This window comes from Anopheles stephensi, chromosome 3 (genome assembly GCF_013141755.1).
Source record: "Anopheles stephensi strain Indian chromosome 3, UCI_ANSTEP_V1.0, whole genome shotgun sequence".
NCBI classification, from domain to species: Eukaryota; Metazoa; Arthropoda; class Insecta; order Diptera; family Culicidae; genus Anopheles; species Anopheles stephensi.
In genome coordinates, this window is record NC_050203.1 from 50,687,430 (window position 1) to 50,713,527 (window position 26,098).

General features: G+C 43.7%; 1 protein-coding gene across 19 annotated transcripts in view; it reads right to left on the bottom strand.

Moving 5' to 3' along the window:
* Positions 1 to 26,098, bottom strand: part of LOC118514514 (sodium/hydrogen exchanger 3) — a 61,086-nt gene that overhangs the window by 15,239 nt on the left and 19,749 nt on the right. For 8 of the 19 annotated variants that reach the window (XM_036061480.1, XM_036061462.1, XM_036061469.1 and 5 more), the window contains exons 2-20: positions 23,803 to 24,708; positions 21,167 to 21,476; positions 12,329 to 12,786; positions 12,126 to 12,246; positions 11,854 to 11,992; positions 11,357 to 11,574; positions 11,202 to 11,285; positions 10,922 to 11,130; positions 10,733 to 10,858; positions 10,476 to 10,657; positions 9,704 to 9,839; positions 8,552 to 8,566; positions 5,741 to 5,797; positions 5,589 to 5,666; positions 5,428 to 5,500; positions 3,403 to 3,510; positions 2,648 to 2,707; positions 906 to 968; positions 662 to 823 (exon numbers count right to left, since the gene is read on the bottom strand). In XM_036061480.1, coding sequence (XP_035917373.1) covers positions 662 to 823; positions 906 to 968; positions 2,648 to 2,707; positions 3,403 to 3,510; positions 5,428 to 5,500; positions 5,589 to 5,666; positions 5,741 to 5,797; positions 8,552 to 8,566; positions 9,704 to 9,839; positions 10,476 to 10,657; positions 10,733 to 10,858; positions 10,922 to 11,130; positions 11,202 to 11,285; positions 11,357 to 11,574; positions 11,854 to 11,992; positions 12,126 to 12,246; positions 12,329 to 12,786; positions 21,167 to 21,476; positions 23,803 to 24,240 — 3,037 coding nt within the window. In that variant the 5' untranslated portion in view covers positions 24,241 to 24,708. The other 11 variants (XM_036061468.1, XM_036061473.1, XM_036061471.1 and 8 more) reach the window with 11 other exon arrangements.

The window sequence follows — 26,098 nt, forward strand, 5'->3', positions numbered from 1 at the left end:
GCGTAATATGGATAATTTCCAATCATTTTTACTTCAAGCAGCAATAGTGTACGCAACCTTCAACTGGAGTGGTGTGCTGATGCTTTTGTTTGACGGACTTTGGAGGTGCATTGAAAAAAAGGGTAAACAAACACATATTAATGTAATGAACCAAAAACAAACAAACGAAACCAAACAGAAAACCGAAATTCTAAACCTAACTCTGCCACCGGGATACACCATTACACCGGGGTCAGTTAGGACGATGGTGGTACATGCAACAACAAAGAAACACAAAATCTTTCAGGTGTGTGTGAGACATGAAAGACTACAGCTGCCAGTAGCGCCGAATTCGAATTTCCATACTGATTGTAGCGCCCTATCGCAATGCGGGTTGTCAATGAGTAACCAAAGTTGTAAATGTCACGAACTTGGGAACGTGAGAACAGCGCCGCCCAGAGTTGAATCGAGTTGGTTGGTGGAACTCGATACACCAAGATATGTCCTTCAACCACTCGACTCTAAAGGAATCGAGTCAACGGCTTGGGAGTAGGAACACCACCACGGGTAAGGGACTCCTGAGGTAGATGACTCGCGGAAGAAACTCCCAAGGTCCCGCAGACCTTTGCAACCTTTCCAAAAAGGATCATTACGCAGTGGACGCGGTACGCTCGAGACTTACCCAAAAATGTTGCACTTGGTGAATTGTAAGCTAGATACTCCTTGTTCGAAGCCCATGATGGGAACTCGTTCTGTTTGATAGCACCATTATCGTCACTCTCGTCGACCCGTTTCCAGGGCAGAACCGATTCGATTGCAGTCGGTGTTGCGACCCGTTGCTCCGCTGTAGATAGGAAAGAAAAATGGCGTCGATTAACCGGAACTAATCCTACATTATTGGCAGTTTTTAAGGAAAATCTACTCACATTCCAAAAAGCGTGATTCGCGCGAAAACCGTTTGTCTTCCTTCTCGGCTCCTCTTTCGTCCACTGGTGAAGGGAAATTAATAGAAGATGTTATAAGTTATCAAGAAACAAATAATCACACACGCATAAATAAACAGAAGCATAAATATATTGCTTTACACCGCGATACACATTTTTTTTTCGAATCGTCACATAAATAAAGGCAAAACAGACTAAGGTTTCATCATGCTAAACACTACGAAATCATAAGTAAAGGTGAATTCATCCAAAACGGCAACATCAATAACAACAACAACAACGAACTTTAACCGAAGATGGGAAAATAAAAAAAAGAACTTCAAACACAAAATCAGCTACAGCGCAATCCTACGCGATTGCAGCGTGCAGTAGGCCGCTCGGGTAAAGGTGATCGAAGAAACGGGGCACAAAATGATGATGTGGATTGGTGATGCAAAGGACAAGTGTGGCCGGATCTGCAACATACAACAGTGAGTTCAGTGTCATCCGTCCGGACCGTTGGGATGCTAGTGGCCGCAGGGTCGCAGCCGCAGAATTGCCTTCCTATATCACACACTACCGTTCGGGACCATCTGGTCCTTGTGCACGGACCGAGAACGACGCGACGAGAAGGATCTCGGCGGATGTTTGGTTTGTACATGATTGGGGATCAATTACAAAACATAATAAAACCAAGAGCAAATTTTGAACCAATCGCAAACCATCATGCAGAGAAAAAGTGTGTCGACTAAGAGCTAGCGAACCAGTAAGACCAGTAAAGTAAGGTAACCAACTCATAACTTACCCGACCGGCCCGCAACGGAACGGTCGAACGAACCCGTGTATCGTAAAACGAAAATTGTACAGCAGGTAAACAGTGAACAGCTAACAAACGAACTTTGCTTGCATTCTTCTCCTAAGGAGCTAGCCTTCGCCTATGCCTATGCAGGGTTAAATGCTGTTGCGCAAAACGGCGCAACTCTATCTAAACAACCAAAACGGAACGAGGCACGTGTACACGCAACGGCGCTGAACAATTAGAATAATAGCTCCCAATTTGCTTGGTCTGCTCTCCGAAAAAAACACAAACAAACAAAACAAAACCGAAAACCAGAACGCAAGTAAAAACGGGGAAAAGCTTGCGATATGTATATATATATATAAGGTACGTAAACTTTGCAGCAGCGCAACTTGTGGCAAACTGAGAACTGAGCAGGCGCTAGAGAGACAGGCGAGCTTGCGCAAAAATACACAGAGGTGTGTGTGTGGGGGGGTGGGGTTTGTTGGTGGGGTTGGTGCATGGGTGGCTGGCTGGCTGGTTGGTTTGGTTGGTGAACTCCCAACGCCACCAGCACACCCTTGCGGACACGTACCGAAGGTCTGATAGGATCGGTCCCTGCGCCAGGGCAGGAACGATTCGGCCGCCGTCGGCGTGATCCGTTCCCTGTCGGATGCGGAACTGATGCTGAAGTTACTGTTGTTGTTGTAGGTGTTGAGTGTGAGGGTGTTTCTATTGGCTTTACTGGGGGGCTCTTGACTGTGGGTGGGATTGCCGGACGGGCAAGAGGTGGAGGGATCGGAGGCGGAGTTAAACTTGCTCGTGTAGTGCTTCACAATGCGTGCCTTGGTGGGATCGAACCCGGGCAGGCTTGTGATATGTGCGATCAGCGAGCTGTTGTTGTTGTTGTTGTTGTTAGTGGCGGTAGTAGTAGTAGTAGTGGTAGAAGTGGCGGTTGTTGGCTTACTTGCACCACGGTCACCTCCGCCGGTCAGCGTATGCTTCACACTTATAGCCGGCGATGCGGCTAGAAGAAGAGATGAGACAGATGGACAAAACAGATAGAAATGCCGCACTCGTGACACGAAACACCAAGTTTTTTAGGTTTATATTTATAAAAAAATTAACAAAACTTTTTGAAATCAAAATTCTGATAACAAAATAATAACTTTTTCGATCAACAAAAAAGATTCTCCTAAAGGAGCCGATCGCCGACATTGAGCAACCCTTATACAATTTCGGTGTAAGGGATCAAAATTCAAAATTTCAAAAAACGAAACCAATATAACTCTATGATCTCTAACAAAAAAAAACAATACAAGCAGATATCGCACTGTCCATGTACACAATCCAGCATGGCAAAATTAAAACATTTACAACAGAGAGGAAAACTCGTAGCTGTTCTTAGGAAACATGTTCAAAAACGCAGACGTCGAGCAGAGAGATCCGAAAAGTGTGGAAGAAAGATAGTAAAAGATGTCAGCAAGCAGCAGAGAAGTAGGAGTGAAAAACGATAACACAGCAAGATGCTAATGAAGAACTGCACACGACGAAAACAACAAAAAAACCCATTTAACACATCGGTTGTTATCGGTATCATGGAGACCGACGGTTTCCTTTAGCTAGGGAACTCAGCGCACGTTGGGGAATAGAATTTGACGTTTGAAAAAACTGGAAATTTGTTGCAACAAAACGAACAATGGACGCGGTTAACAAACTTACGCGATGATTTGGCGGTAAAGGTAAGGCCACCTCCGTCCCAATCTTCCGCCGGTCCCGCCTGTCTTTCCTCGTCCTCGTTGTCTTCGTGCAGCACTTCGTTGATGTAATCTGTTGTTTGGGGGGACGGGGTTAAGGTTTTTAGAATGGAAAAAAGGAAAACGTTATTTGTGAAAGAGGTAAACACAGAAAAACACGTGACTGCAGAGACACAGCAGAGATGAAAACATAGTTGATAAAATAATGATTATCTACGTGAAAGCACAACTAACAAATTATGGGAAATAACGGAGGTTTGCCAGATGATAGTTGTATAAGGAGGGCGAAACCCCCCATACGGATATAGTATGTATGGAAATACAGTGACGAACAATGGAATTGGACCAATTTTACACTCCTTTTTCAAACTACTGCTTTCGATACTTTTTCTTGGTTTCGAACCTATCCAAAGTTTGAAAAATAAATCATTAGCTTCTTGACTTTCTTTATTAATTTAGTTTTTGTTCAAATAAAAGTAAAGCGCTAAAGTCTGAAAAGATGTCCTCCCCAACTCTCGGGTACTCATTTTTGCAACTAAGTTACGCAAAAGGGTATCTTTTTCAGACTTTTTGTTAGAATTATTTATAATTATGATAAATTTCAATTACAAAAAATTAATCTCATTTTTGCTAAACTTTCACCTAAAGTTAAGGTAACTCAGTAGCGAAAAGTGAGTGCCGTGAGTGGGGGGGGCATCTATTCAGACTTTAGCCAAAATAAAGTAAAGTCACTAGCTCCCCGGCCTCGACAGCTAAGAAACTTTTTCGGCACTCACTTTTTCGCGGTTTGAGTGCCGAAATTTCATATTTCTGACTTTAGCCGAGCTCGGCCTCGGTGAGTGACCTGAAAATGAAACGTTTTTCAGCTGTCATGGCCGGGAGGCTAAAGGTTTCGAGGCTCATTTAGTTGAATTTTTCCTAAAATTTTCAACTACATTGTACCAAAATAAAGTACAAAAATCGGCAATATAAACTCTTTTTTACGATTTTTTCAAAATTATGAGGCCCCTTTCGTTTGTCCGTCACTGTATTAATACTGTTGCAATTGTGCGAGCATGACAGCAAATAACATTAAATGAGATAGTGTGCAGTTAGTGGGCTAAGTAATGTTGGTGAAACGATAATTAAATCATAAAATTACGATTACGATAGAATAATGTGCTAATGAATGAATTGGGAAGATATCACAAAAAAAGTAAATTCTGTTCCTTATTTCACCTGCACGAGCACAGGCAAGGTATAGGGTTTGTCGTTTTGGAAATGTGCATTGTACTATCGCTTTTTTGAACGAAACGTTAAAGAAAAACGGAAAGCTTATATCTATTAAGTGTGTCTACTACTAACGGAGAACAAGGGGATTGTTGGGCTAATGCACATCATTTCATATTTCGATAGTCAGAAGACAAAATTGCATTTCGATCAATATGAGTGCATGAATAATTTTGAATTAAATCGCAATTTTGTACTCTTGCTACAAACAAAAAACAGTAAAATTCTTCCTAAAGATAGATTTTTTTTATAAGATTTTTGAAACATCAAGAGCATATAGAAAATAGGAAATAGTAGAAGATAGTGTGTGCATAACAACATTTGAAAAACAATCATTTCCATACAGATCAGATTGACGCATGACTAGACAGCAAAGGAGACGGTGCACACAAACACATACATTTTAGAAAAAGACTGGCATAAGTATAGCGGGAAGGAAAATCACGGTTTGAGTAGATAAAAAGAAAATAAAAAAATAAAAACCGAAACAATCCAAATACACGACATACGATCAAACATACGCATACGACATAGGAAGTAACTTGCGAGTTTTTACCTATTTCTAATCTACGGTACTTGTTAAGACTGTGAGAATGTTTTCGTTTACTTTTTTTGCGATTGTCTTGATCGGTTAGTGGTGGTTCTAGTGGTTGTGGTGGTGGTGGATGGTAGTCGGTAGTAATCGTAATTGTATCATTAGTCATAACGATATCATTCGTACCGTTCGCAAACTGTTTCGCAGATCCGTTCTGCACAAACTCCGGGAACGAGACGTGATTCTGCTGCTTGCCATCCTGTTAATGGGCAACACAAAGGAAACGGGACACCATTAAACATGTGTCTCTGTTCGTTACAACCTTCAGGGTCTAAAGACTACACTACCTTCACACGCTTGCTGCGTTTGTGATGTTTCTTTTCGCTTATCATACGGCGAATGTTCATCTGCATTTTATAGTTGACCTACAATTACATAAAATAAAATATTATTAATAGCCTTCATAGCGTGACTAAAAATTCGAGCCCTAATCACTAACCTGTGTTGATAGATCACGATCGTCAACAGCATGGCGGCTGTAGCTAAGTCGTCGAGCCTGTTAGGGGAAAAAACGAACCACAATTAGCATACCCAACGATAACGACTATTTAAAATGGAGTGCTAGACTCGTTGACTCTTATCGCTCACTGCAACATGACATTCGACCCTAAAAAATGGTCTCCGCATAAAACACGAAACAATAACAGAAACGAACACGACACAAGAGTCACTAGTAGTCGAGCAAAATACGAAACAATTATCTTGTACTGTGATATCCAAACATTGAGATTAATCTTCGCGTTTTTTGTTTGTTTCCTTTTTCACGAGGACTTGTTTGTTTCATTTGTTAGATTGTTAGAAAGTGCGATTCATTATTCTAGACATGCTGGCAAAAAACCCAGTGCTTTATGAAAATTGTTTTACTCCTTTCGGTTCTGTTCGGAAATCACCATAAGCGGAAGGTAGAAACATTCGATAAAAGCATCGGGATCGGAAGACAATACAAACATTTGTACAAATTTTTTTTAAACAAAATGAACTACAACATCAATAATAGCACAGACTAATAGTAGAGGAATTGTTATAGAAAGTAGATATCCAGGATAAATACAATACAGGTCAATAAATCATTTAAAATGATTTTCTTCAATGGAAAAAATGGAACGAAATGTACAAATGTATATGAAGTTCTATTTCTACACACGAGCTCAAAATTTTAACCATCCAATCAATCAATCAAAAGATAACAAAATCCTTACTATGAGTACAAATAAGTTCGTAACGTTTTAATATCAGATGTACGCTCAAGCTTCTTATACAGTATCTCGATCTGTATTGCCTATCTTCTTTGCCTAACATCCTCTTGATGTCATGCCTGCCATATCTGGCTTACTAGAATTAATGATACCGCGTAGTTGGATAGCCAGTCCTCACTACGATGGAACGATCCGAATGGGATTTGAACCCCGGTTCTACCGTGTGAAGATCGGCCCTGTTGTCGCAACTACCACCGGGAAGCTCCTCATAAAGGAACTTTAGAATCACTCCGGAGAATGTTCCAAATGAAATAATGGATCATTTCCAGTCCTATGAGGAATTTTGCAATCATATAATGGAATTCTACATACAGTTAGGGGAGATTTGCAACACGACTATGGAACTTTGCGACTGTTCAGTCCAATTCAATACAGCGCCACATTTTAACTGTCACACAATATCATTGCTAAAGCTTGAGCTGGAAGTGGTTTTTGCAGGGTTGCCATTTTATAACAAGTGGCCATTTTGTTTTATCAGACGAAGAACACCCCTACAGGTCTACCCTAGTATGAGGATGACTAACTATAGGCTAGGTAAAAGATGTTCTGTAATAAATCGTAAAGACAGATGGATTAATAATGATCCGGAATATGGGTGTTTTGATGCCACTACCAATTCACCAAATCTACCAATTCGCCAATTTGAAACCAATTCATATTCATGGGTAGAAGACCATGCAGTAAATTATGGAAACGCGTTCCGGAAGGAAACTGGTAGGTTCGTTCCGTTTCTCAAAAGGATAGATGGCAAATAGATTCGAAATTTTGAACCTGCCAAGTCCCTGGAGTTGAGTTCGAAATGTTGGTCAGGTTCACCAAAAACCACATCCCTTACTTAGTCCTGGCGTGGTTGGAGAGTCACTCCTCACTACGGATGGAACGATCCGCATGGGATCCGTTATCCGGTTCGCTTAGGTCAACAGCTCCTCATACTTTTTATTTATAAACAATTACATACAAAATAGGGTTAATAAATTGAAAACGCTACAAACTAATTTGTACTCCTAATAATACTCTATTTTCTTAATCAAATTTTAAAAAAAGAATAAAATTTATTAAAAAAATGGTTGCTTCTACAAAATACAAAACCACGAAAGCAAAAGATAGTCCAGAATCCAGTTTACAGAACAAATCTTATTTAACTCATGATTTGTTAGGAAAAAAACAACCCAAAAACCGGGATCGTTTAACGAAGAAACGACAAGCAATTTTATGTACACAGTTGCAAACGATCCTGCCAACGTATTTACAAGTAACATATGTACACACACACGCACACTAGTACGCAAGATAAACAGTTTAGAAAGAGCAACAGAAAAAGGATTCCCAGGAGTGGTAGGTTAAGTAACAGTAGTATTGGTCGGTTGAAGAAACAGATCGCACCTTCACTTGCTTCACGGCGGTCGGCCATGTGTGCCCATCGAAACACACACACGTGTTAGTATGTCAGTTATCCAACGGATCACGAATAGGTTGTGTTTAGAGAAACAGTGATTGTACACACATACACAAAACACACACAAAACACACACACAGAAGAACACACGCACAGAGAGCGAGAGAGAGAGAAAGATATGCAGCACGCACAGCAGTAACATACAAGAAGGATACGAAAAGAAAACACGTACGGAGTTGTGTGGAGAGAAAATTGCTAGATTAGTGTTTATGTTGGTGACGCGCTCTCAAATTCAAAATCAAACAAACAAGGATATATTGAAGGGCGGAAACACAAAAAACACCCCGGTACCCGGTGCAATCCGCAATGAGAAACTGAAGAGAAAATAGAAAGAACCCAGAGTGTCGTGATGCAAACATAAAGGACATGACAAAGGACAAAGGAGTGATAATAGGTGAAAATTATTTGATCCACGCGATGCGTGAGGCATCAGGATTAACATTGCGCCAACGTAACAACGAATAGGTGAACATATAAGAATAGTGGTTAGCGCATTAGAAAATCATAATCATAGATCGATCATTGAATGTTTTCGTACCGTATGTAGCGAAGCCTTTTGATTCGAAGTTTGACATTTCGGGGTTTTGGGACAATTTCATGGGGAATGTGGGGAAACGGGAATGGTTCAATGGTTGTGTTGGACGAGGATGTTTGACCACATTTTGTTTCGACCATATTTTCGTGGTTAACCACACCACGATTTCACATTCCAAGAGCAATGATAGCAGGAAGAGAGTTTGAAGGATCAAACATGGCGGCCGGTGGTATTGTTTTTCGGTTCGGTTCGCAAGTTCGATGATGATTGATTTTCGAGATTGATGATTGTTTGGTTTGTTTTTTTGTTTCGAGCGTCCGCCGGAGCACCAAATAATTGTGTGGAAGCGATGTTGCGAAACATTGATTGGTTGGGTGAAAGTATTTGCAGATGTACAACATTGCATGTTCGCATCGGTTTTTTGGAATTCGGATTTCGGTAAACAGAAGCACCCGGGTTCGGAATAGGTAAGCGATGGAAATTTGGGTTTTTTTTGTTTGTTGATTTCACATGGTCGTCGAGAGGAGAAAAGAAAAAGAAAAAAGTTTTCATTATGTGAAAAAGTTCAGCACACCGATTTCAATTTCAAACCAGCTACAGATGATGGTGCGTATGATTGGATGAACGATGGGGTGGGGTGAATATTACACAGGGCTCGTGATTCGGATACTACTTCCAACCAGAGTGTCTGTAATGCAGGGTGAGCAATGAATGGCTAATCGTTCCAGTGGCTTTGTCGTGTCGAGAAACGTGATGCTACTGGGGGACTGGGGGGCGAAAAACTGGGGAAGAAACCCCCTCTAGCTGGGTTTTGCAGGTTTGCAGGGTTGTGTTTGCAGTCCTAGCAATACCTTCGTGTCAGTGTATCGTGGTTCTTTTTCACTCAAACTCAAACTAGCATGATATAAACAAGCGGCTACGTGTGTATGTGACCAGTATGTAAGTATCTTTCCCTAGTCTGTTCTTGCCTGTGTCCCAATCGATTACGCAAAATTTACGCTGTTGTTAGATTAAAATTTTGTAATCCGTATCTTGCGCGCTAGAATGAGGCTGACAGCGGTCAACATAAATTGACCAAGTGCGTGCGTATGACTTGGTGCAAGGAATTATAACGGACGTAAAACTGAACCCCCGGTTTGGTAATGTTCTACTCACCCGGCGGTACGGTTTAAGCTCCTCCGACAGCAAATGATGTATTTTGGCATCCGTTAAGTCTTTCTTCGAAGGATTGTAGTCCAGCTCCTGCATGTCCAGGTTGCGGGTCGAATTTTCAAGGTTCGTAAAGCTAGGGCTAGAGGTTAGAGAGAGGTTAGAATTTAGCTCTACATTTACAGGCTGCAATAAGCCGATCGGTTATTGCAAGAGCATATAGCAACAGTGGCACACTCTACATCAACGATACGGAACTAATAAATGGATGCATGTACTTCAGCTAAAAAAAAGTTACCGTGTAGCTATTTTTCTAAAGGCAGGTTTTTATACGGTTGAGTTACGTTACTGTCCGTTATGTCCAACGCTACTGTAGCTTTAATGTTTTCCTTGGACAAATCTTTTCCTAGCATTAAGGCGTGTAATGGCATATTTAGTCATGTGAGACTTTTTCATTGCCAGTCAGTAGTTTTGCAGCATTTGCTATAAAAATTCTACCAGCTCTAGCAAAACATCAGCAGCAAACGCGGTAAACGTTAGCGGCCGTACACACGTGGCTGACATTTTTTTTTTTGAATCAAACAAAACAATAGAAGTAACGATACCACGTGGATGCTGAGCGCTGCGGTGATGTCTCCAGCCAGTGAGACCAAACGGAACGGAACGGCAAAAAAATAATAAATAAATCAAAAGTAATCATTAAATCAAAACACGAAACCATACACACACACACACAGTAGTGAGAGGGGCATGCATCGACCAATTAGCTTCCCGTTACCATGTGCCGAGCATTGTGGCGCCGCACCTTCCGCCGAAGTAGGACGTGTAGTTTCTAAATAATGCACTCATTGATTCAGTTCCAGACATTTGTCCGATGGTGGATGGGTTGCGCCGCATGTAGTCCATCGCGTCGCGCATCGTTAGCTTAGAGTAGGTTTCCAAAATCTTCGGCTCCGGACCCTAAAGAGGAGTAGCAGTGAAAGTGTTAATGAAAGCACCCACCGTAAGCACCCTGGCGCCAGACCGTGCAAGTACCTGTAAATTCTTGATCAAATATGGACGAATGAACCTATTGTCGAATCTCTTAAACTTATCGCGTATATTGTAGTTGCCGGTCTTGCCCACGATGTCCTCAATTCCAGCCATCATGTGATCCATAAACTGTAAGCGAAATCATTTATGGTGAGAGAGAGTTGGGTGTGATCGCATCATCGCCTGCCTTACCCGTTCGTGGATACGCTCGTTCATGGTTGGTTTGCGCTTACTCGAGCGCTTCACATTAAGAATTTTGACTAGCGGTTTGATGGTGATGCCCTGCAGGAACACGGTAAAGTAAACGACCGCAATCGTCGTCGTCAAGAACATGGGCTGCAGCGGAATGTGATCCTTTTCCACCAGTAACACCAGCGCGAACGCAACAGCTCCTCGAAGGCCTAAAACGAGCAAACATTGCTAGTTAAACGCAGCTGTCCTTCGGTGTGTCAGTCCTGCTTTCGTATCTTACCTCCATAAGACATAACAAATTGATCTACTTTAGTTAGCTTGTGAATTCTAAAACGATTCGCTAACGCTGACAGTATCAAAACACCTGAGGAATGGAAAGATGGCATATCATTATTGTCCCGCTATCGGTTGACTTTGTTCAATCAGCGTACGTACCTAAAATTCTATACACCGAACAGAAGATTATTGTCAGCAAAACGAACCAAGTGTTCCACACATGCTTGTTGTTGACGGTGGCGACGCCCAGGAACATGAAGATGATTGTTTCCGCCGAGGAGGACAACATTTTCAGTGCATACTTAATGGTGGTGTGCGATTTGTGCGACACGTTCTGCTCGACGTAATTTTTCATCGTTATTCCACAGAAGGTGATACTGGAGAGAGAGAGAGATGAAAGAAAATGGTTACAATGATTGGGTTTTATCAGACGACTACACGAAGCACATTGGCATTGGATTAAGTTCAAGGCAACGGTAAGAAATTGCAGTGTGCAGTAAATTATCAGCTTGCACCATCAACATTGAGAGATAGTATATCTTGCTGATTAGAGATAATCTCTATCACTGCATACCAGCATGAATATGCACCGAGTTAACGACTAGCGGCAGGCTAGTAATCTGGCACACCATCGCCACTAACACTTCACTACTTACGCCAGGATACCGCTCATGTGGAAAATTTCCGCATTCAAGTACGCCAGATAAGCCATCACAAAGATGAAGATCGGTTCGATAACGCGCACGTGATCGGTAAAGCGTGTCACCAATCCGGTCAGGAAGCCCCAGATGACACCTGGAAACGGGAAAACAACACAATCAATCCCGACCAAACCAATCATCAGGGCACGTGCAGCGTGTTTACTATTGCAAAGGGCTCTCGAAAGCGAACACCTTCCACCAACGGTGGAGCCGATGCCGATACTCACCGATAATGGTGCCGCCGAGTGCAACCACAAAGAATGACGCAATGCCTGATATGATGTCCACGGCTATGATTTCGCTAGCACCAATTTGGTTGTACACCTCGAACATATGATACATTACGACCTGGAATGGTGGAAAAGCAGAATTCGCGTTTAGGCGTTCGCCCCCTATTCTGGCGAAGGAAACGAGTTTCCGATATACGTACAGTGACAGCATCGTTAAGCAGCGATTCACCAAACACCACGATGTACAGCACCTCGTTGACGTGTATCTCCTCGAACACGGCCAGCACTGCCACCGGATCGACGGCCGCGATCAGCGACGCGAACAGGAAGATGTGCAGGAACGGTAGGTCGACGCCGAAGATGCCGGTTTGACCGCAGGCCCACAGCGACGTACCGATGGTGGCGATATTGAATATCGTACCGATCACCGCCATCAGCAGGATGGTGCCAATGTTGTCGAAGAACATGCGGTTCGGCATAAAGTAGCCCGCGTCGAGGATGATCGGCGGCAGCATGTAGAAGAAGAACGTGTTCGGCGTCAGGGGCGACACGTGCAGGTTGGTTGCGTACCGCAACAGCACACCGATGATGACGCCGACCACGATCAGCAGGCAGGATTCGGGAAAAATGCGGCTCAGCTTGGGCGTCATGTGGAATCCTGTCGAAACACGAAACCATTTTATTTAACTAAGTTACAAAATTGAAGTACTATAGTCCCCTGGTGTCCAATAGATAGCTCGCTGCCTGAACTTGAATATTCTGTTTAGCATCAAACTTTATGAAACTAATACCAATTTGCTATTTCATCATATCCATCGACCGAATACCAATACCCATACGACCTTCTAGCCTTTGCCGTTTTAATAGCCCTTGACCTTCTTTTGTTTGATTCAAGTCACGCCGCATCCTTGCAGGAAGCAGCAGCAGCATGTTGGCGCTACTTTCTCCCCTCTTAAGATTGACTCCCATTTGCTTGGCTAGACTTTCGAGGAGGCAAGAGCATGGCACCACGGGCATCCATTTAGGGTGACAGCGTTTTGATCTTAGCTTGGCTTCGGGCTGCGTCGTCTGCAAGGATCCCCTTTATGAACCATTTTCGATGCACCCGTTGCATCCTTAAAGCCATCCATGAACTACCCGTTCCGTGAACATGATGCGATGAAGTTTTGAAACAGGGTGAAAGCACTCTTCATAGCTTAAGCCCTTTTTCAAGTGGATATTGTTCGATGACAGGTTCAATCCCGCAAGCTGGATGTGCCCTCTCGAACGCTTCTCATTCCTGGAACCTCCTCCCGTGCTTTATTGCATTTATTCGCCACGTTCGGTGAAGTGCCCTCCCCCATTTTTGCAATGGTTTGCCCGTGATAAACAACGACATAAAAACTAAAGCACACATACACATACACCGCTTCGATGCATTTAACGGCAGAAAAGTGGCATCATCTTTTCATGCATTATGCAACGGCACGAAGAAAAACACCGGCACTAATAACAGTGTCCGAGACGGGGCAATTGAGTTAGCAGCTAAATAGTTCTGTATCGAAATGGCGCTTCGACGAGTGGCACGGTACAAACAAACGAGATGCAAATGAGTTCCACCCATTCGTTTATTCGCTTTAACAAAGATAACACCACACGGCGGATCGTGAAAACAGTTTGGTTTAATATTCATCGTGTGTGCCGCTTGGCTAAAATAGATGCGGTAATGACCTATTACGATGGGTATCTTATTTGTGATGTGTGCTAAAGTTTCTACCTCACACTGATAGGTAAGACGAATAATATCGCCATTAATTTTGAGCTATATGGCCGGAACAAGGCAAAGCACGGGGAACGAATGCTTTGAGCACGGCGTACGTTCGTCAGCATAAGTAGAGCTGTTAATATTGTGAAGATCCATCATATTGCGAGTTTTGATAAATAAAATAATTTTGAAAAATGTAGGATGTTCAGATACCCGGAGAGTCCTGCTAATGTTAAAGAACTCCAAATGGGAACATACTGTCAAAATGGCAAACGCGCTAAGCATTCGAATTCAAATCCCATCCAGATTATTCGCAAATATGTCTATGTCTAACTGCGTGGTAGGTGCGATACGGCGGTAAATGTGACAGCGGCGCCGATATTCACACGGCAAAACCGGGGATCAAATCTCATCTGGACCTTTCCCCCGTAGTGAGAACTGACTATCCAACTATTCGGTATCAACAAGTCTAGTAAGCCAGAAATGGCAGGCATGACCGCAGAGGTCGGTAAGTTAAGAAAGAAGAAGATTTGACTACGTTTAACTTAAAAATCGTTCAAGAAGCTAAATGCCATAGCTAAATAACAGGACCAGCTTCTGATGATATATCTAATTTAGCTGATTTATATATCGGACATCCATCTTCCTGAATTTCTTCAAGCTCTTCTGGGGCGATCTTCACACGGCAGGACCGGGGTTCAAATCTCATCCAGACCGCCTCCCCGTACGCAGGGCTGACTACTTTGCTACGGGTAAAATCAAGTCACAGAAAGCCAGAAATGGCATGCCGAGACCTTTCGAGGTTGTAGTGCCAAGGAAGAAGAATCCAAGCTTCGGTATACACGCAAACGTTTACGAAACGCGGACTTTGATATATTAAAGTCCAATAGTTCGGACACATAATTAAACTGCAAGCACTTAAAATGAAAACGGATATCGCGTTGTCCGAAAAACCGCGAATAACAAAGCCTGTAGTAACTATCGTGGTATGAGAGTTCTCCTTAGTGTCGGAAAACTTGGAGAGCTTAGTATATTGGGTTGGGGTTGGGGTTGATCAGTGACCGAGGCAATATTGGAACCAGTCTTCCCACTGCAGGACTGGGGATCAAATCCCATTCAGAATGTACTGGGAGTCATTCAGGCAGGACAAGAAGAAGAAATGCCAGACCGAGACCTTTCCAGGTAATAGTGCTAAAGAAGCAGAAGTATATTAGGACCATCACTGGAGTTGTCGACAAAGCTAGCAACGATAAGTCACTGGATCATTTTACGACTCATTGACAATGATTGGAGAGCTAACAACAGAACTACGTGTCTGCATACGATGGACGAGTGTCTTATCACATATCGAGTTTCCGTCGGATTGCTTCTACATGCGCCGACCCTATTTCTGTGGAAAGGCTACAGACTATACTAGCATACCAGAGAACAGATCGAACCAGGGAGCAATGTAGAGCTCGATTAGAATCGAATAAGACTATTTTCGAGCAGGATACCCAAGTCTCGAATACAATATAAGCATTCCAGTGTCTCGGTTTCAACTTTGTAGTCAAAAATAAGATTGTGTCTGGTTGTAGTGAACCAGATGACATAACATATATCAGCTTACAAGGACAGAGCATTTCGAAGATACCACCAACTGAAGGCTTTCAGTGATTGTTACCAACCTCCACAGCCACATGCATCTCTCATGATGGCGAATATAATAACGTCATCAGTAATACCTCATATTGGGACAGCCATATGACTAAATCATTCAATTACTTCCTCGTAAGTATATGGTATTGCATGAGATACTACGAGATATTTTGTTGTTCAGCCTTCCACGGCATGAGCGATGAGTCTGATAGGATTCCATTATAGAAGTAACCATTTCACATCATTTTATAACCTCCGAGCTTGTCAAATTTAACGTTTTCATAAACCACTTGACATCTAATCCTGGTAAAAACGTTGCCAGGAATCAATTTCCTAATAACTTCTTCCGTATGAAAGGCACACAATTTAAAGGACAACGATTCCCGGCTAATGTACAACGCTTTACTCCACCAAAAAGCCCGACACGTCCATCGCCAATCTAATAACGATGTCACGAGTGCACCAGACTGAACAGGGCGAACATGTTGGACGGAAAGCAATTAAAATGTTCTGCCACTAGCTCATCAACCACTGACGTGTAAGTTGTTGATGGCGTTTCCCTCCTCGTTTCGCCCGGTCACCCGTCCGCATCCCGTGCCACCGTTTCCAATGATCCATTCGATCGGCCCGGCCATCCAGATTGTCGGATCACCACCATTCACCACTTGAGAAGCAGATGGCGTGAAATTGAAGCCCATCGCCCAGCAGCTCCTTTCGCCAACCACCAGGATTTTCGCCCTCCTCAGGCATATGCATTACCGGGCCTTATACAAGACGGACCCCGTACGCTGCTTGCTTCTTTCAATTTCAATCATCATCAACGATTTGAACGCTCGGAAACAATTCACCCCAGCGGACAACCGACTGCGGTTGCGGTTAGTGCCGAAAGACAGGGAGTTTATTAAACACGATTCTAAACGTGTTGCGCATTTTGCGCCTCAAAACACGCATTCATGCCGACGGCCGGTACTAATTGGAGGGAATAAGGGAGCGATTCGCCGGGGACAACACGATCAAACGTTTATTAAGAGCATTGGATGAGTTATGGAATTCGTATCTCCGCTCTCTGCCTTTGAACCACTTAAGGAAATCGTTGCAAAAGATTTACTTTGAATGGTGTTGATTGAAATTTGATTAAAACGAGATTGTTTTGCATCGATCAGCATCAATTGATGGAAACGGCTGTGTGGACCGTGGTTGCTTTTTTGCGTGTGTTGTCTCCTCTCCGACACCAATTGAGGTTATGAACGTTCGTAATTAATTGGTCCATAATTTATCACACATTCAATTGGGTTCAACGCACACTGCTACAAATGGCCGAAATAAACTTATAGTGTTGTGTTGTGAAACTTATATTTGTCAGACGACGCAAGTCTCATCTGTTGTGATTCATCTTGTAAACGTACGATTCTCAGCTATGAAGGTTCATAAAAAATGCTAAAACACAGCTCGCTAAACCCATTTGGAGTTCAAACCAGAATGCTTTTTGCCCTGACAACTTGGCACACATCTAGGCGTTTTGCCAACATCAATTGCAAGAATATTCAATATTTCGGTTTTTTCCTTTTTGAAAATAACCGTTGCTCTTTAAATAGAATATGTGCCGTGTAATGTGCGCCTTCGCGACCAGACGTTTACAAATCAAACCAATACTCTTTTTTCTCTAGAATCAAGTAAAGATAATTATGGGACAGCAAACAATTATGATCACGATTTGAGGAGTCTCATCGTTAAGAGAACAACATCAACGATCCGTGATTGAACAGAGCGTCGGATAGGGGGAAAAACCCCCCGAGCCAACACCTGTAAGCTAGAAGAAGCAGCGAAACCTAACAAGATAACAAAAAACTTCCATCGGTAAACGTGCTTTGCATGATGATGACAACCACAGAAATCGTGAGATGATCTATGTTTTCTTAACAGGCAACATTTGAATTGTCTCTCGCGAGAAGGCAATCCAGTCCTTCCCATCTGCCTGTTCCTAGCGAATCACGATGAGCCTGCATTGGTCTTAGCTTGGCATTGCAACAATTATTCATTAACCGGGACATTGGCGAGCTAACGTCAATCGTTACGAGCGGTGACATTCTGCTTACAGGACACTAATTGGAAGATAGATGCCACGCGGCAAGTAAACAAGATAAATCAAGATTGAGTGATGAATTGAAATTCGCGAGCGACACACACATGTACGCGCATGCGAAAAGTATCAACATCATTAATGTGTTATGCTAATTGGATTAACGATTTTCGGAAACGATCGGCACAAGAAGGATTTCAACTGGTGGTACATCATCATCAACAGGATTTTCAGTCCAGAGGCCTTACCGGATTCCACGACATAGTTTTATTCGTTGCTGGATAGTCAATCCTACGCTCTGCGAGAGAGTCCTTACGGGATTCGATACCTGCATCTTCGGTCCAACCTTAAATCATCCTCATGTATCAGGTCTATAAATAAGTTTTGACGGTTTTTATACATGCAGCGTTTACGTTTTTTGTAAAACCTGGCAACGTTGTTATTTTGAAGTGTCATCTTCAGCTTTTGGTCTACCCCTAGCTGTGCCCTAGATATTTTCCGAGTGGTTGCAAAATGAATCTGAAACGTTTCAAAAAAGTGTTTTTGCAGGTAACTACCCTTCATTACTTTGTGATGAAAAACTTCGTCCACCGAAACACTTTGTATAATGAGGGAATCTTAGGGCGATCACGCTTTATCGGAAAGAACGTGCCAGAGGTGGTTTCAATAGTTCAAGAACGCTCCATCAAAGTACGAAGATCGAGAACTGGAGACAGAGCTTGGTGAAGATCCGATCTGTGTTTAGGTCACCCAGCTGGCAAATACGTTTGGGGTTACTCAGCCAACTCAGCCATTGATCAGCGTTTAAAAACAGTAGGCATGATCCGGAAGACAGGGCAAGACTAACCAAGCTCCGGTGGACTGATCATGTCATGAGAAGGACGCCGGTCGACCCAACCCGTAAAGTCTTTCTAGGCCGTCCACATGGACAGAGGAGGCCTGGTAGACCTAAACTGAGATGAAGTGATGGCGTTGATGCGTCCGCCAGAAAGGCCGAAATAACGGATTGGCAGACGACGGCGCTAAACCGTGAGCGGTACACCACGAAGCGGTTCTAGCACCTTACAAGTAAGTAGGTAAGTAGAATAAAATCGATGCCAATTTTGGCCTATGAGGCTTAGAAATCTGTAAAACACCGTAGAAATTCATTGATAGACCTGATACTTTTTGCGGTACATCTCCCGAAAAAATTGACAAAAAGAAGAATTGTTATGTCCAATGTCACAACTTTATCCTGAAATTCTCAAATTTATTACTTTAAAAAAATAAAACAAGAGCTGATTCTACAAAACATTTTTAATGCAAATTTTCTTTTTTCATCTTGTATCCAATAAACAAGCTTCGTGCAGTGGGTGAGTTTACCAACGCCGAGCGAAATATTGGCCATAATTGCGAATCACGAGAAGCGTCAATCTTCGTGAGACTCGTCAGCATTGATGAATGGATGGCACTGATTGCGGGTGCAAATGGAATTTAAAAATGCATTTCGCTTGCGTGTCGAATGCATCTTCTTTCCACTGAAAAGCGTTTTTTTCCAAGCCAAGAGAACCAAGATATAGCATCCAGTAGCATCACCACACACACACACACACAGCACCACCATTGGATTGATTTCGTATTAATAAACAATGATAAAATTGATGAGAAAGCTATCGACGCCAATTCAAGCAGCACAGCGCACTCGAGAGCGAGCTTTCATTCGGTCGGTGGCCTTAATTGGTTTTATGATACAAATATTACTCGCTCGTATCTAGGCCAGAGCGAACCAACTCGCTAATGGATGTTGGGTATGGGACATATTAACAGTAACTTCAACAAAGGATTGTAGCCATGCGTTCTGTTTGAATCGTGTTTTGGACAAAGCAAAGCAAAAGAACGCCTCGGCTAGAAGGCGAACGAGGAATCAAAAGAAGGAATAGACTGTTTGCTCCTTTGAAACTTGTGGTACAAACAACACTGTAACACTTTTAGACAAGTCTTACAAGCGACTGAAAACGACTTGTTACGTGTTACAGCTTGCTTAACGTAACGCAACGCAAATGTCGGACATATTTTTAGACCTTTGATGTTGTGGCGGGTTTTTAAATTAAACTGCTGAGCTTCTAAAACAAACGACAACGAACACATACACCATGACACGTGGATTGTCATCTTCATATCCCGAACCCTCGTCCAATAAATTTTTGGAACTCATTTTGCTTTTAAATGTTACAAGAACTCATGTAACCAAGCGCAAGCCACTTGGAGAGCGTAGTTTTGTTGAGCATTGTATCAATGTAACAATTTTTATGACCCAAAATTCGCAACTAATAACGCTCCGATATACCCACAAGCTCAAAGATTTAAATTTATATCAAACAGATTTGCGATAGCACTCTGCCAACGTACAAAATCTCTTTCGATGTGGATCGCACTGGATGGCAGACGAACTGTGGGCGGTTATTCGTGCCGTTAGTTAAGCGGAACGATCATCTGGATCAATCGTCTGGGACGAATTTTGCAAGTCACTACAGAAGGTAAAGCGTAAATATAATAATAAAAAAACACACACAGTCGTCACACAAACACACACACACACAGTGCCCGCACCCTCGAAGGGCCGTTTGCGAAGACGACGTTCTTTGGAGAGATGAACGAAAATGTCGCTAGAAATTTTTCCAACCGGAGCTATTTTTACGACACGGAGAATGAGGTTGACGTTGACGGCGGTGCTGTAAACACCCGCCGCTACATGTTTTGCCGTAAATTCTTGTGATGTGCAGCTGTACCGGGGGCTGCACACGTTGAAATCAGCTCGCACGCACGACAGCGAATGCTTCAATGCGCAAAAGGGCTACGTACGATTAAGTATCGTCTTGTTTAATGCGTTGTGCTTTGAATCGAATGTTTAAATTTTTAAAGTACAGTTCGCTGAATTTTAAACTTCATACAAAATACTACTACTAAGCTACTGAGCTACTGAGAATTTATTATCAGAGTTCAATCGATAAATCACTCTACTTCATGACGTATTGAACCGTTGCTATAAAATTCAAATCCTTAACCATAATTTTTGCATGAAACACCTAAAAATAAATTCAAACCAATTCCAAACTCACATTACAACAGTTGTATTATTTTCAAAAATTGATGACAATCTGGACAATATCTCAGCCGAGTTGAGTAACCGTTATTTAATAGACGGATATTTAACATTCCTTCTGCCCACGTGCTAAATGGCTCCATTGAGTCAGAAATTGTTTATTTTACTTGTGACCAGCCATTGCTAAAATATTATGAAACTCTAGCACACTATCCCTCCCTCGGTGTTGCCTCTCAAAGCAGTCATAACAATGTAATAACCATTGACTCCATATAACTGACCTCCAAACAGATGGTCGTCAGAAGAAATGCAAAAGTGCTTGATAAACAGCTAAAGTGTTTTATCAAATTTCGCTACCAAGCACAGATTAAGCATACACAACCGGCGGTGTGCATGGTTTCCATTTTCCAACACTTTCACTTAGATAACTGAGCCCTGCTTTTTTCCCAAAACACTTTCCCAAACCCCCCTCCCCCATCGCAATGGATACTTACCAATCTTGGCTATGCTGGCAGACAGAATCCAGACACCGATCACGAACGGAGTTTCGACGCGGGAAAAGTCCACCTGCGAAACGGGATACCGGTCGTGGCTGCCACCGTGTGCACCCTCACCTTCGGCAGCCTTACCATGTCCGACGGCGGTCTCATCGCCATGACCACCGTCGTCGCCAACGTCCGACGACGGTACGGTTGAGGCGATGATGGCCGCCGCCTCGGCAGAACGTTTTAATTGACTCGCACTCGTTAGCGGTCCGCTGCTGGCATCGAACGCCAGATCCAGGGGCGATAATTGACCGACCGACTAGAGAGAGAGAGAGAGAGAGAGAGAGAGAGAGAGAGAGAGAGGGGGGGGGAAGAGAAAAGTGGAGAGGGAAATGGCGTATTAAGCAACGGAAACTGCAGCAGTAATAAACACCGAAAATGTGTAATGTTTGCTAAATAATGGATGCACGGTCGAGGGAAAATAAGTATTGGAGTGATTCCGATAGACACTAATGATTCTTAGCCGTATAGATGTTTTTAAGATATTCTAGATGCATCACAGTACTCCTCATCTAGATCTCCTTAAGATTCTAGCTTCTTAAGAAATGTTAAATTAGCTCCAGTTTTCTTAAATCCTTCTAAATGTTTGGGCATCTTAAGAGCAGCGTACAAGCAAAATCTGCATATGCAACTATGCTCAATAAAATAACAGTTCAAGGTTCGTACTCTGACCATTCACGATATTACCACGTTAATATAAAGTCCTAAAAATCCTTTGGCATGCTTGTAAATTTATCCTCTAGTTCTGCGAAAAAGCCTTGGTTGAAAAATGTTGATGATACCTCCTCTACTGACGTTAGGGTGTTCCGGTGGCCGAGCCAACAGCGGCGCCGGTCTTCACATGGCAGAACCGAGGTTCAAAATACCACCCAGAGACCGCCACCTTCTTCTTCCTTGGCACTACAACCTCGAGAGGTCTAGGGCATGCCGTTTCTGTTCTGGCTTTCTGCGGTTTGATTTTACCCGTAGCAAGTCAGTCAAGTCCTGCGTACGGGGAGGCGGTCTGGATGGGATTTGAACTCCGGTCCTGCCGCGTGAAGACCGGCGCCGTTATCGCCTCGGCCACCGGACGGACTATCCAGCTACGAGTAAAACTAAGTCACATATCTTCACAAAAGACAGACTAAGCCGTTTCAAGGTTTTTGTTGCCGAAGAAGCAGCAGAAAACTCCAATGACATTAATCGATAGAATTATACCTACTGCTTCTCGTAATGATCTATAGACAGAAATTACATTTCCAATTCCTAAAACGCACGCACAACGCTTTTTTTCAATTTTGATCATATCTATCCAGACTCCACGTGAATCTCAAAGCGCGTTGCGTACTGCTACTTTATTGAACACAGCTGTACATGTGACTCGTGTCACGGCAATTTCCCAGCCCCAGTAAACCCTAATCGATCACATGCAAGCCCATCGACGCGAAACGTTTTTGTCGCCCCGCGAAGCGTTATCAGATAAACATACATCATCGCACCGGTCATCGTTTGCCCCAGATATGGGCCAATCATTTTACGGGACGCACTCAAAACTGGTTATCATAGCCCCCGCTGCAGCACACAGCTACCTGCTGTACTAATCACGCTTTCTACACGAGAAGGAAGTACATCATGCCTATCACCAGCTTCCCCCAAACTATCTACGACTGGATTGTCCGAACGGGCCAATAAATCCACCACAGATTGACAACAGCTTTTCGTTGTGACGCTGACGGAGTTGGATTATAAATCGTGCTTCTTCCTTTGCTGCAGAATGAATTACGACTTACGGGTACGGTGATAGGCCAGTGCTATTATCGACGAGCGGAACCATCAAATCAATTAGTCAAGTTCAATTCCGCGCTCTCTGTCGGCATGATAGTGCATTTACGGCGTGTGCAATGTCACGACTGCGGACTCTTAACGCCAGGACCTTCAATCAGCAGAATGTCTCAAAATTGCATAATCGTGTTGTAAATGGCGTCAATGATTTTAGTCATGACGCTAGCAACAGTTTCACCTGGTAAGATGCTATCTCTGACGGTTGAGGCGGCCGGTTTCGGGTGATGGCAGTAACGCTCACATCATGTCACGAACATCTTGTTTGGACAGGAAGCACTACGGACAACGCTTACTGACGTACGGCGAGTACGTCAGGACTGATAAGAACCCTGCTGCAGTGTCGGAAGATAGGATCAAGCTAGTTGACACTATCAGAACTGACAACGATAAGTACTTGCACAAGAGCATCTTTCAGGTCAACAACAACTTAAAATCCGGGTCAAGGATTGGAGGAAAATTCCATTAGGGGAGGAAGCAAACAAAACTTCGGTTTGAAATCGGTCCTCAGGTTCCTCCGTTTTTGGTGGTTTTGAAATTCGCTACTACTGGAATAGCTGATACGTCTTCTACCTACTCATTGTGAACCAATCGCTACCTATACGCTATACCACTCTTGCTCTAACTTCAAAACCTGAATTCTATATCTCTATCCCACCGACGACAGTATTGACATGTCTTCTGGCTCTTTAGCTCCGGGACGCGCACACTCCAATTATTTGTTACATTTCACGCAATTCCATTAGCACAGGTTCGTGAACACTTACCACCTTCTCGCCGCTGGCCGGTGCGCTTAGGTTGGGCCTAGCTAGAACGAAGGCATTGTGCGATAGCAGCGCGCTGCAGAACACTACATATATACACAGGCTGCCGAGCCGCGGCTGATGCAGCTCCCAGCCACCGGTGCTGTGGCGCAGCTTTAATAACACTTGACCCGCACACATCGCGAGGGTAGCCAGCAGGCACGTCAGAAGGCTACCACTTCGGCCGGTGCAGCAATCCGTCAGTTCCTTTGCCGGCATCGTCACCGGGTTGTTGTTAGCACCTCGTTCACCACAATCACTCGCGCCGCCGTAGTGCCGACGACAGCCGCCCCCGTTCCCTGCCAGGCGGTCCGCCAACAGCGTCCTCTGCTCTCGTGAGCAGTCTGTGGGCCTGCAGGCACGGCGCGATAAATTAACCTCCTGTTTCAGCGTCACAGCCATCGTCGCTTTCCCGCAACGCACGAGATGACACAGGTCGGTCACACGGCTGGGTGATGACCAAGGTGGGGCGGTTTTTGTGTGAAGACCAGCTGCACCAAACCACTTCCGTTGAGCACGCCCACCTCACGCGCAGTACAATCGTCCGCCCGCCACACAGAGCAAGGACATGTGGAGAAAACGCTCACTTTCACAGCCGCATGTACAATTCTTTGCGCGGCGATGCTGCTCACACTCTTCGTTCGCTGCGAGCAATTGCTTCCGTAAGTGTGTCGCTCTGTTGAACCAATAATCCTTGAACGACCATACGGGAAAGGGGGAAGCAGCTTCCGTTGGCAAGACACTCAACCTCCGCCCTCTTTAGCGCAGAATCCTTAAGGGTGGCGAACAGTCGAACAGCACTCGAAATCGGTAAGAAGTACCGGAGCCGGATGCTACTAATCCTTGTCGAGAAGACGGGTTAGAAGATTTCTGCGGAGAAGAACGGAAACGAAAAACACACACATTAGAACGGCTATTATAAACAAGGATTGAGAAGTTTAATTCACTGAAGAGGATGGGCCGTAACAGTTATTCTCACTCTATTGTGCACTTGTTCGGATGTTGCCACTTTATACTATTATGCCACTAGATAATTGGAGGTTAGCTATTCTACGTCTCATTTGGGGATATTAACTTGCACAAGCCGGTCTTGAAACATCAGATTGCCAGACTTTTAATCCTCATGCGGTTAGAGCTCTTCTTCAGATAGGCTGTAGGCCTAAGATAACGCAGATAAACAGTAGAAGCAGTTACGTTTGAGCACGCTCCTTAAATAGTAATATCAGCTTTGTTAAACGTGGATGTCCGCAACTAGGTACGTCACTATTCTAATCTACCTGACAGCAACAAATACGCCCAAGTAGAATGCAGCTCACATTTCAGTGGTTATTTTCATCACAATTAATTTCCTTTGCTCAACTATTTGTCTCATCTGTTCATAATAACTATTTTGTTACCCAACAACCCAACCTTGTCTTGGTATGTACGACTTAATTAGAAAAGGGAGTAGTAGCATTTAGTTATCAGCCCACGAGATAAACAGCTGGTGAGTTTCGTGGCGTCTAAAGCACTCTTCACAAGACGAACAATGTTGTCCCGCCAGTGCACCCTTTAAGCTTCTCCACGGGGCTCAATCAACACGGGTTGCATCGCATTGCTTACACTTTACCTAGCGTACACCACGACGAACGAGCCACTTCGCAAGACGACGCCTACTCAACTCAATGCAAACACACGTGCCACACGACATCCCTTCACTATCAACGGGCTGACTAGCGGAGTCAGCCGCGATGCAACCGATGATGCCGATCTTGCAAACCCGTCATATGCACCGGCGCTGCCACTGACAGATGGACGTCCGATAGTGGGCTGTAAAAAGCTATTTTTTACTTCAACCATTGTTTCGCTCAATAAATCAGTGCGACGTAATTCGCTAGGAAATTGTCTTGCCACTGCACTGCAAAACCTCCAGATTCCCTGCCAGTGGTCTGGTGGACTCGTGGTTGGGAACCCACTGACCGACTGACAGGCGAGCAGCGGAAAGAGATTGAGTTGAGGACGAATAAAATATCCCAGACAAACGGACGACAATAAACGACTTCATTGTATTACAATAGACAACCCATCTGTCACTCGCGTTCTCCGCAACCGGGAGACGACCCGGCGGACATATCACTCCGCCCGGCTGGCGACGTTTACTTGGGGCCTGCGAGAAAAGAAACGTTGCCGCACGAGTGACGTTTGCAAGGGCTAGTGTTTTTTCCACACTGTACACTCATTTTGAAGAATAATGCATTCCCCGATCCCACCCGGGACAGAA